This window comes from Carcharhinus amblyrhynchos, chromosome 34 (genome assembly GCF_965287045.1).
Source record: "Carcharhinus amblyrhynchos chromosome 34, sCarAmb.v2.hapA, whole genome shotgun sequence".
Taxonomy (NCBI): domain Eukaryota; kingdom Metazoa; phylum Chordata; class Chondrichthyes; order Carcharhiniformes; family Carcharhinidae; genus Carcharhinus; species Carcharhinus amblyrhynchos.
The window spans coordinates 6,922,905-6,935,211 of record NC_137357.1 but is presented as its reverse complement, the minus strand read 5'-3'; the positions used below and the strand labels follow the sequence as shown (position 1 = coordinate 6,935,211).

Here is a 12,307-nt window from a genome sequence, read left to right as displayed (position 1 = left end):
TAAAATTGAGAAAAAGGGGTAAAGGTGAAGCGAAGGTAAGGAAAGTGTTGGCGGGAAGGGGTTGTGATTTTCCAGCATTCTCTCTTGTGGTTTCAGATTGCAGTATCTGCAGTGATTTGCTTTCATTATTGCTGTGATTGTTGAACACACTCGAGGTTCAGTGAGGTCTGACTGCTCCTGTACTGTTTGTGTCCCACACAGAAAGGATTCACACCACTCTACATGGCAGCACAGGAGAACCACCTGGAAGTTGTGAAGTTCCTGCTTGAAAATGGTGCCAATCAGAACGTTGCCACCGAGGTAGGTTTGTCAGGAAGTGGGGTGCCCCCTGTCTCTGGGCATGTCCCTGTACCAGGGTGAACCCACAGTGCCCCCTGCTCACTCACCATATCATCCTGAGTGAGGCTTGAAGGACCCGCTCTGAGAGGGGATACTGAGAGAATATTTCACTGAACAGAGGAATAAATTTATTATTGTCACATGTATTAACATACAATGAAAAGTATTGTTTGATTTATTATTGTCACATGTACTGGGATACAATGAAAAGTATTGTTTGATTTATTATTGTCACATGTACTGGGATACAATGAAAAGTATTGTTTGATTTATTATTGTCACATGTACTGGGATACAGTGAAAAGTATTGTTTGATTTATTATTGTCACATGTATTGGGATACAGTGAAAAGTATTGTTTGATTTATTATTGTCATGTGTACTGGGATACGGTGAAAAGTATTGTTTGATTTATTATTGTCACGTGTACTGGGATACAGTGAAAAGTATTGTTTGATTTATTATTGTCACATGTATTGGGATACAGTGAAAAGTATTGTTTGATTTATTATTGTCATGTGTACTGGGATACGGTGAAAAGTATTGTTTGATTTATTATTGTCACATGTACTGGGGTACAGTGAAAAGTATTGTTTGATTTACACTACATTCTGCACTCTGTGCTCTCCTCCTCCCATGTACTCTATAATCGGTATACTTTGTCTGTATAACGCACAAGAGACAATACTTCTCATTGTATCCCAGTACACGCGACAATAATAAATCAAACAATCCTTTTCACTGTATCCCAGTACACGCGACAATAATAAATCAAACAATACTTTTCACTGTATCCCAATACATGTGACAATAATAAATCAAATTAAATATTAAGTTGATCTTTCTCTACACCCTTGCTAGGATGGTAACACTGCATTCTCTCATTTCCTTCTCTGTGAACGGTATGCTTTGTCTGTATCGCACACAAGAAACTTTTCATTGTATCCCAGGAGCTGTGACAATAATAAATGATTGTATATTTGACACTGGAAATGTTGTTGAAATCCCCATGAATGCCGCCTTGTAGAAACCCGACCTTGTTCACGTTGAGTGAATGGTTTGTTTTGTGTTTATTTTTGTCCCAGGATGGATTCACACCATTGGCTGTGGCACTGCAGCAGGGGCATGAGAACGTGGTGGCCGTTCTCATCAGTTATGGGACGAGAGGGAAGGTGTGTCTCCCAGCACTGCACATCGCGGCTCGGAACGACGACACGCGGACTGCAGCGGTACTCCTCCAGAACGACCCCAACCCTGATGTCCTGTCAAAGGTAAAGTTCGCCGCACTGGCTGAGGGAGGCTCTTGGGCGCTGGGAGGTAGTTTCCCGGAGGATGGTTGAACTGTGGTAAAGGTCCCAGCCTTTACACTACGACCCTGAGATGGGCAAATGCACCAGCTTGGGTTACAGAGCCTGCTACCAAATCACTGCCACCTTCCCAAGCTCCAGACTGAAGGGGATAAATAGGATTGTTCTAAATTAACATTTCTGGATCAATTCGATGCTTGGGCTGAGAAAATTCTCAAATCCCTTCGCTTCCAAATCCCTTCCCCTGGGGGTGGGAGGGATTTTCCAGCCTCCCCGCGGTGTGTTTGGAGGGGAAGGGGTGGATTCTCCAGTCTCCCTGTGTTTGGGAGGGCGTGGGATTCTCCAGTCTCCCCGCAGTGTGTTTGGAAGCAGGGGGGGTTATTCTCCAATCTGCCCGCAGTGTGTTTGTGGAGGAAGGGGGATTCTCCAGTCTCCCCACAGTGTGTTTGGAAGCAGGGGGGGTTATTCTCCAATCTGCCCGCAGTGTGTTTGTGGAGGAAGGGGGATTCTCCAGTCTCCCCGCAGTGTGTTTGGAAGCAGGGGGGGTTATTCTCCAATCTGCCCGCAGTGTGTTTGTGGAGGAAGGGGGATTCTCCAGTCTCCCCGCAGTGTGTTTGGAAGCAGGGGGGGTTATTCTCCAATCTGCCCGCAGTGTGTTTGTGGAGGAAGGGGGATTCTCCAGTCTCCCCGCAGTGTGTTTGGAAGCAGGAGGGGGTATTCTCCAATCCACCCGCAGTGTGTTTGTGGAGGAAGGGGATTCTCCAGTCTCCCCGCAGTGTGTCTGGAGGTGGGGAGGGAGATTCTCCAGTCTCCCGTGGCATGTTTGGGAGGGAACGGGGGAATTTTCCATTCTCCTTGCAGTGTGTTTGGAGGGAGAGGGATTCTCCAGTCTCCCTGCAGCGTCTTTGAGGGAGTAGGGGGATTCTGCAGTCTACCCACAGTGTGTTTGTGGGGGAAGGGGGATTTTCCAGTCTCCCCAGGGTATGTTTGGAGGGAGGGGGGATTCTCCAGTCTCCCCACGGCGTGTTTGGGAGGAAAGGAGGGGATTCTCCAGTCTCTCCACAGTATGGTTCCCCCACTGGCCATCGTGGAATGTTCCAGTGCCATCGCTGCCAACGGGAATTCCCAATGACTCCACCTCCATTCCGCTGGCAAACCCACGGCAAGATTGCATTGTCGGACCAGACCGGAGCAGCCTGGCAGATTCCAGCTCCAATCTCCGTAACCTTCCCCAGCCCTACAAAATCCAGGAAAAATCACAGAATGAGGCCATTCGACCCATCAGTGCTGCCCTGGTTTGTTTCAAGAGCAACTCCCCTCCTTAACCCTTTTCCCAAAATTCCTGCAATGTCTTTCCCCCTCAAATCCCTTTTGGAGGTTAGTATTGAATCTGTCTCCCAATCAGGCAGTACGTTCCAAACCCTAACCATTCTCAATCTCTCGCCATTCCCTCAAACCCATCTCTTCAGTTTAAACATCTCGATCAAATCGCCTGCCAGCCTTCCCTTACCCTGCAGAGAACGATCCCAGCTTTTCCAAACGTTCCCATGTAACTACTCCCTCAGCCCTGGCACCATTCTGACAAACCTCTACTCAACCCTCTCCAAATCTTCCAGCTATCCCCTCACCACCCAGCATCTGAGCTTTCCACCAATGTCACCATCAAACAACAGTGCGGCACAGGAACAGGCCCTTCAGCCCACCAAGCCTGTGCCTGTCCCATCCAGACAATCCACTTGTATCCCTCTATTCCCCACCTATTCATTTGTCCATCCCGTTATGTCTTCAATGTGTATCTGTCTCGACCACCTCACTTGGCAGTGCATTCCAGGCCCCCACCACCCTCTGTGTAAAAAACTTCTCCCGCACATCTCCACTGAACCTTTCGCCCCTTATCTTGAACTCGTGCCCCCCCTGTAATTGTCATTTCTGCCCTGGGAAAAAGCTTCACCCTATCTACACCCCCCATAATTTTATAAACGTCTATCGGGTCGCCCCCTCAGCCTCTGTCTTTCCAGGGAGAACAATCCCAGTTTATTCAATCTCTCCTCATACCCAATACAGGCAACATCCTGATCACCCTTTTCTGTACTCTCTCCAAAGCCTCCACATCCTTCTGGTAGTGTGGTGACCAGAATTGGACACAGTATTCCAAATATAACTCGAACATAATTTGCCAGCTGTTATACTCGATGCCCCGCCCGATGAAGACAAGCATGCCCCATGCTTTCTTCACCACCTTTTCCACCTGCGCTGCTGTTTTTAAGGATCTGTGGACCTGTACTCCCAGATCTCTGTGTGTGTCTCGATGCTCCTGATAGTTCTGCCATTTACTTTAAAACTCCCACCTGAATTTGACACATACCCATTGCAGCACCAGCTCATCCTTACCCCTCCAACCTCAGCCCCCTCCCCCCCCCACCTCCCCTTCCGACCCCTCCATCCCAGCTCCCCTCCTTGCTCCCTACCCCAAATACCTCTCTCTCCTCCGAGATAGTGCTCAAGGAGCCATCTCTTTGACCAAGCAAGTTTGGAGGATGGTTAACACTCCTCCGAGGTGCCCTGGGTTGCTGTACAATGTCCAAGGGTCTCCGTCTGTTGCTGAGGTTGTGGTCACAACTTTTGTTTTGTGATTTTTGGGCGAACTTGTGACTGTGAGAAATAGCGTCAGGGACCTGGGTTCGATTCCTGGCTTGGGTCACTGTCTGTATGGAGCCTGCACATTCTCCCCGTGTCTGCGTGGGTTTCCTCCGGGTGCTCTGGTTTCCTCCCACAGCCTGAAAGACGTGCTGGTTAGGTGCTAAATTCTCTCTGAGTAACCCGAACAGGTGCCAGAGTGTGGTGACTAGAGGATTTTCACAGCAACTTCATTGCAGTGTTAATGTAAGCCTTATACGTGACACTAATAAATTAAGTTAAAACTTTAAGAAGGTTCGGAAGCAGTGTGATCAGGCGGAAGTGATGGTTTTTTGATTGATTGACAGGTGATGGTGACCACCAGATGTGATTGTTTGAAGTTTTTTAAAGTTTGTTCATTAGTGTCACAAGTAGGCTTACATTAACACCGCAATGAAGTTACTGTGAAAATCCCCCGGTCACCACATTCCGGCACCTGTCCGGGTTACACTGAGGGAGAATTTAGCAGCGAACCAGCACGTTTTTCAGACTGTGGGAGGAAACCAGGGCACCCGGAGGAAACCCACGCAGACATAAGAACATAAGAACATAAGAAATAGGAGCAGGAGTAGGCCATCTAGCCCTTCGAGCCTGCCCCGCCATTCAATAAGATCATGGCTGATCTGTCGTGTCTCAGTTCCACATTCCCGCCCTCTCCCCATAACCCTTAATCCCCTCTCTTATCAAAAACCCATCAACCCGCGTCTTAAAAATATTTAGCGAGGCAGCCTCCACCACTTCAACGGGCAGAGAATTCCAGAGATTCACCACCCTTTGAGTGAAGAAGTTCCTCCTCAACTCCGTTCTAAACCGCCCCCCTTTATCTTGAGGCTGTGCCCCCTAGTCCTACTGTCTTTTTTGAGCGGGAAGAGTCTCTCCACGTCTATCCTATCCATCCCATTCATCATCTTATACGTCTCAATGAGATCTCCCCTCATTCTGCTAAACTCTAACGAGTACAAGCCTAGTTTATTCAGCCTCTCCTCATAGCTCAATCCCCTCAACTCCGGTATCAGCCTAGTAAACCTCCTCTGCACTCCCTCCAAGGCCAAAATATCTTTGCGCAGGTGCGGCGCCCAAAACTGCACACAGTACTCCAGCTGCGGCCTCACCAATGCCCTATACAGCTGCAGCAAGACCTCCCTACTTTTATATTCAATCCCCCTCGCTATGAAGGCCAGCATCCCATTCGCCTTCCTGACCACCTGCTGCACCTGCAGGCTGGGTTTTTGCGACTCATGTGCAGACTCCACACGGTCAGTGACCCAATCTGGGAATCGAACCCCAGTCACTGGTGCTGTGAGGCAGCAGTGCTAACCCACCGTGCCAACAGTGCAGAGGGGGGTGCTGGTTTGTGCTGTTGATATTGGGCAGTCTATCCCTGCAGAGGGTGGAAGGGATTGATTATGCTACAAAGAGGAAAATTCCTCTAGTTCCTGTGTGGTTTGGCTTCCTCTGGATGTACTCCAGCTTTCCACTCTGCACAGCAATGGTAAGTGTATTCTTGGACAGCTGGGTGAGGTTAATGGGGCCATTACGTCTAATGGAACAGGGAGCTGTGCGGTAATGCTCGGGCTAACTGGAGCGTCTCTCTCTCTCTCTCTCCCTCTCACTTACAGACTGGATTCACCCCCCTGCACATCGCAGCTCACTACGAGAACCTCAATGTGGCCCACATGTTGCTGACCCGAGGGGCCAATGTCAACTTCACCCCCAAGGTAGGTGCAAATGTCATGTGCTTGCCGCCGGCACACAGAGAGGGATGGAGTGCTGGATCTCCATCACTGCCATGACTTGGTGTGTCACCCGTGAGTCCAGGGACTGCGCGGCAGGGGGAACCGATCCTGCGTTACACAGCCCTTCACAGCATGGTGGCCGCTCTGTCCCCTCTGGGAGTGTCGGTGGAGGGTCAGACGGCTGCGCCTGTGGGATAATATCCTGATGGAGCTACAGCCTGTCCCCCCCTCTCCCTGGTCTTCCCAACTACCCGGACCCTCACTCAACACTTCCTGACCAGCGGAATGAGGAGAGCCATTGCACGGGGTTGGGGGCAGTGGGGGAGCTCAGTGACTGAGATTGAGGGGGCGATGGAGGCATGAGGGGGGATTGAGGGGTGAGATGGTGATTGAGGGGGATTGAAGAGTGAGGGGTGATATAGGAATGAGGGGGGATTGAGGAGTGAGGGGGCAATGGAGGTGTGGGGGGGGGATTGAAGAGTGAGGGTTGATGTAGGAGTGGTGGGGGGTGGGGGGGGGATTGAGGATCCCTGACGAAGGGTCATCCAGACTGGAAACGTGGGCCCTATACCCTCCTGACAGATGCTGTCAGACCTGCTGAGATGTTCCAACGTTTCCTGTTTTTGTTTGAGATTCCAGTATCCGTAGTGATTTGCTTTGATCTGAGGTTCAATTAGACTTGATGTAGCCTTTAATAAAAGGATTAAAACCCCCTGCGGATGCTGGAGATCTGAAATAAAACGATAAAGAGCTGGAAAAATATTGAGCCTGGCTGCATCTGTGTTGAGAGACAGAGAGAGAGACAAGACTTAGACCAAAGAGATAGGGACAGAATTAGGCCACTCGGCCCATCGAGTCTGCTCCGCCGTGGCTGATATTTTTCTCATCCCCATTCTCCTGCCTTTTCCCCTGATCCCCTTATTAACCAAGAACCGATCTATCTCTGTCTTATAGACACTCAATATCCTGGCCTCCACAGCCTTCTGCAGCAAAGAGTTCCACAGATTCCCCACTCTCTGGCTGAAGAAATTCCTCCTCATCTCTGTTTTAAAGGATCGTCCCTTTACCCTGAGGTTGTGCCCTCTGGGTCTAGTTTTTCCTACTAGTGGAAACATCCTCTCCATGTCCACTCTATGCAGGCCTCACAGTGTCCTGTAAGTTTCAATAAGATCCCCCCTCATCCTTCTAAACTCCAACGAGTACAGACCCAGAGTCCTCAACCATTCCTTATACAACAAGCTCTTCATTCCAGGGATCATTCTTGTGAATCTCCTCTGGACCCTTTCCAAGGCCGGCACATCCTTCCTTAGGTACGGGGCCCAAAACTGCTCACAATTCTCCAAATGGGGTCTGACCAGAGCCTGCAGTTAACTTTCCGAGTCCAACCCAGCACTAGTTTTTGTAACCCAGTTGTGGAGATTTATTTCATTCTCAAAAGGCTAACTCTGTCTCTCTGCAGAACTTGTGGATTGTGTTTCTGGATTGGCCGTGCTAAACTGCCTTTTAGTGTCCAAAGATGTGCAGGTTAGGTGGATTGGCCATGCTAAATTGCCTCTTAGTGTCCAAAGATGTGTGGGTTAGGTGGATTGGCCATGCTAAATTGCCTTTTAGTGTCCAAAGATGTGCAGGTTAGGTGGATTGGCCATGCTAAATTGCCCCTTAGTGTCCAAAGATGTGCAGGTTAGGTGGATTGCCCATGCTAAATTACCCCTTAGTGTCCAAAGATGTGTGGGTTCGGGTGGATTGATAATTTCTGATTTCATTACCACTTCCATTCTTCATTGAGTGATGAGGGACAGCGAGAGATTGATAGGTTGAAAGAGCATTTTGTTGAGTTTGATTCTCCTTTGCTCCCTATCACCTTCAGAATGGAATCACAGCCTTGCACATCGCCTCCAGGAGGGGAAACACCAACATGGTTCGATTCTTGTTGGACCGGGAAGCCCAGATTGACGCACGAACAAAGGTGAGTGAACGACTCTTGGTGAGCTTGGTCCCGATGGCGGGAGGTCATATCTGCTCCCCAACTGCAGGCGACAGATTCTCCGGCCTGCTTTATTGGAGGAAAGAGCAACTCTTTCAACCTCTGAAACAGGGGACTTATGAGAATGAGACCCCATGGAGGTGAGCACTGCTGCCTCACAGCACCAAGGACCCAGGTTCGAATCCCAGCTTTGAGTCTGTGCGGAGTTTGCACGTTCTCCCCGTGTCTGCATGATTTTCATTTGGGTCCTCCTGTTTCCTCCCACAGTCTAAAGATGTGCAGGTTAGGTGGATTGGCCATGCTAAATTGCCCCTTAGTGTCCAAAGATGTGTAGATTAGGTGGATTGGCCATGCTAAATTGCCCCTTAGTGTCCAAAGATGTGCAGGTTAGGTGGATTGGCCATGCTAAATTGTCCCTTAGTGTCCAAAGATGTGTAGGTTAGGGGGATTGGCCATGCTAAATTGCCCCTTAGTGTCCAAAGATGTGTAGGTTAGGGGGATTGGCCATGCTAAATTGCCCCTTAGTGTCCAAAGATGTGTAGATTAGGGGGATTGGCCATGCTAAATTGTCCCTTAATGTCCAAAGATGTGCAGGTTAGGTGGATTGGCCATGCTAAATTGTCCCTTAGTGTCCAAAGATGTGTAGGTTAGGGGGATTGGCCATGCTAAATTGCCCCTTAGTGTCCAAAGATGTGTAGGTTAGGGGGATTGGCCATGCTAAATTGCCCCTTAGTGTCCAAAGGTGTGCATTAGGTGGATTGGCCATGCTAAATTGTCCCCTAGTGTCCAGAGTTGTGCAGGTTAGAGAGATCAATTATTGTAAATTTCTCCTGGTGTCAGGGGGATTAGTGGGATAAGTTACCTGGAGTTTGGGGGATGGGGTCTGGCTGGGATCGTTGTCAATGGGCAAATGGCCTCCTTCTACACTGCAAGGATTAATTTGTCCATGATTAATTATTTTTAAGAAATAACCTTTAAAAATGAAAAGAAGAATCGAATCCCTAACTTTGTAAATATTTCAGTTGAGAGATGAACTGAAATGTTGCCCGTGTTACAGTTCCTTCCTCTGTCTGTCACAGGCTGGGTTATTTGTCTGAGCTGGATGTGCGTGTGTGTGTGTGTAGTGTGTGGCTAATTTAAAGACTTCAGTTGCTTTCAAGAGAGGGGATTCTCTATCCACTAAGAAAGAGCTAAAGGCGAGCAGTAAGTCACATGCCACATGCTCCACTAAACTACAATTCAAGGAATATTAATCCAGAAGAATAATTAATAGAGTTGCTGAAAAAATTATATGTGCTGTCGAAGCTTTTCATCTTCCACTCAACAGGGTAAAGAGATGCAAACATACAAATTGGAAAGGGGACACCAATTTTATACTCTCAGAAATGAGTGCGCTGATTGACAGATGGGCTCTGATTGGTAGAAGCCTTGCCAAGGAAACGCACTAGGGAACAGTTAACTGCCAAGCTTCTGTTTCATATTCAAGCCAGGCAGTTTGATTCTGGTCTCGGAACTGCCATGGGTGAGAATAATTTGAACTGATTGCTGTCCTTGGACCCTGGTTGCCATGATGGTCAGAAAGGTTGAGCATGTATGCTGTGCGAGCTCCGACCGTGTCCAAGGCTGACCATTGAGGCGAGTCCCGGCCAAGCTAAGTCTGGTCGTAGAACCATAGAGGTTTACAGCGTGGAAACAGGCCCTTTGGCCCAACTTGTCCATTCCGTCCCTTTTTTTAAACACTAAGCTAGTCCCAATTGTCCGCATTTGGCCCTCTATATCCATCTTATCCATGTAACTGACTGAATGCTTTTTAAAAGACAAAATTATACCCGCCTCTACTACTACCTCTGGCAGCTCGTTCCAGACACTCACCACCCTTTGTGTGAAAAAAATGCCTCTCGGGATCCTTTTGTATCTCTCCCCTCACCTTAAACCTCTGCCCTCCAGTTTTAGACTCCCCTACCTTTAGCACTGCAGTCTCACAGCGCTAGGGACACAGGTTCAATTCTTGGCTTGGATCACTGTCTGTGTGGAGTTTGCACGTTCTCCTCGTGTCTGCGTGGGTTTCCTCCGGGTACTCCGGCTTCCTGCCACAGTCCAAAGACGTGCGGGTTAGGTGGATTAGGCCATGCTAAATTGTCCAATGGAGTCAGGGTGACTAGCTAGGGTAAATGCATGGGGTTATGGGGATAGGGTCTGGGTGGGAGTGTGGTCGGTGCAGACCTGATGGGCTGAATGGCCTCCTTCTGCACTGTAGAGATTGTATGATCTCAGGGAAGAATAAGGAGGCACCTTCCAGCTCTGGAAGACAAGGTTCCCTAAGCATGATGCAATTGAATGTATTCAAGAGGCAGCTGGATATAGCACTTGGGGTGAATGGGATTAAAGGTTATGGGGAGAAAGCAGGATTAGGCTATTGAGTTGGATGATCAGCCATGATGGGGATGAATGGTGGAGCAGGCTCGAAGGGCTGAATGGCCTCCTCCTTGCTCCTATCTTCTCTGTTCCTGCTCTGTGGAGGGTCTCAGTGTCAGTAGACCTTCCTCTGGTGAGTGGATGAAGAAGGTGAGTTGGCTTGTTGTTACAGAGCCTCCCCTGAGGGTCTGCTAATCAGAAGGGGATGGGGTGAGGTGAAAGGTCACTCTGCAGGCGTTGCGGCTGTAATTGGGAATTGTGTGTGTGTTTCCCCCCTTCAGGATGAACTGACCCCTCTTCACTGTGCTGCCCGCAATGGTCACGTCCGCATCGCTGAGATCCTGCTGGACCGCCACGCACCGATCATGGCAAAAACCAAGGTAGGTGGAAGGTAGGTGTGAGAACGTGATAAACATGGCAACGTCAACACTGTCCCACAGGACTGGCACGGTTCACCCACACCCTACTCCCTGTACCCACACACACAGCCAGTTACAGTGCCCAAACCAGGGGTGGCAAAGCGACCGTTACTAAACACACATCCACTTATCATTCCACACCTGAGAATCCGCTCCTGGGACTGAGAATCCGCTCCCTGGACTGAGAATCCGCTCCCGGGACTGAGAATCCGCACCCTCTCCCAGGACTGAGAATCCGCACCCGCTCCCAGGACTGAGAATCTGCGCCCAGGACTGAGAATCCGCTCCCGGGACTGAGAATCCGCTCCCGGGACTGAGAATCCGCTCCCGGGACTGAGAATCCGCTCCCGGGACTGAGAATCCGCTCCCGGGACTGAGAATCCGCACCCGGGACTGAGAATCGCTCCCTGGACTGAGAATCCGCTCCCGGGACTGAGAATCCGCTCCCTGGACTGAGAATCCGCTCCCGGGACTGAGAATCCGCTCCCGGGACTGAGAATCCGCTCCCTGGACTGAGAATCCGCTCCCGGGACTGAGAATCCGCTCCCTGGACTGAGAATCCGCACCCTCTCCCAGGACTGAGAATCCGCACCCTCTCCCAGGACTGAGAATCCGCACCCTCTCCCAGGACTGAGAATCCGCTCCCTGGACTGAGAATCCGCTCCCTGGACTGAGAATCCGCTCCCGGGACTGAGAATCCGCTCCCGGGACTGAGAATCCGCTCCCGGGACTGAGAATCCGCACCCGCTCCCTGGACTGAGAATCCGCTCCCGGGACTGAGAATCCGCTCCCTGGACTGAGAATCCGCACCCTCTCCCTGGACTGAGAATCCGCTCCCGGGACTGAGAATCCGCTCCCAGGACTGAGAATCCGCTCCCAGGACTGAGAATCCGCTCCCTGGACTGAGAATCCGCTCCCTGGACTGAGAATCCGCTCCCGGGACTGAGAATCCGCTCCCTGGACTGAGAATCCGCTCCCTGGACTGAGAATCCGCTCCCGGGACTGAGAATCCGCTCCCGGGACTGAGAATCCGCTCCCGGGACTGAGAATCCGCACCCGGGACTGAGAATCCGCTCCCGGGACTGAGAATCCGCTCCCGGGACTGAGAATCCGCACCCTGGACTGAGAATCCGCTCCCGGGACTGAGAATCCGCACCCGCTCCCAGGACTGAGAATCCGCTCCCAGGACTGAGAATCCGCTCCCAGGACTGAGAATCCGCTCCCGGGACTGAGAATCCGCTCCCGGGACTGAGAATCCGCTCCCGGGACTGAGAATCCGCTCCCGGGACTGAGAATCCGCATCCGCACCCGCTCCCTGGACTGAGAATCCGCTCCCTGGACTGAGAATCCGCTCCCGGGACTGAGAATCCGCTCCCTGGACTGAGAATCCGCTCCCGGGACTGAGAATCCGCACCCTCTCCCAGGACTGAGA

At 50.5% G+C, this 12,307-nt stretch overlaps 1 protein-coding gene across 1 annotated transcript in view; it reads left to right on the top strand.

Annotated features, from left to right (window-relative positions):
* Positions 1–12,307, top strand: part of LOC145361193 (ankyrin-1-like) — a 343,699-nt gene that overhangs the window by 218,570 nt on the left and 112,822 nt on the right. The window contains 5 exon segments of the mRNA XM_080216834.1: positions 202–300; positions 1,424–1,609; positions 5,941–6,039; positions 7,925–8,023; positions 10,738–10,836. Of these exon segments, the coding sequence (XP_080072960.1) occupies positions 202–300; positions 1,424–1,609; positions 5,941–6,039; positions 7,925–8,023; positions 10,738–10,836 (582 nt within the window).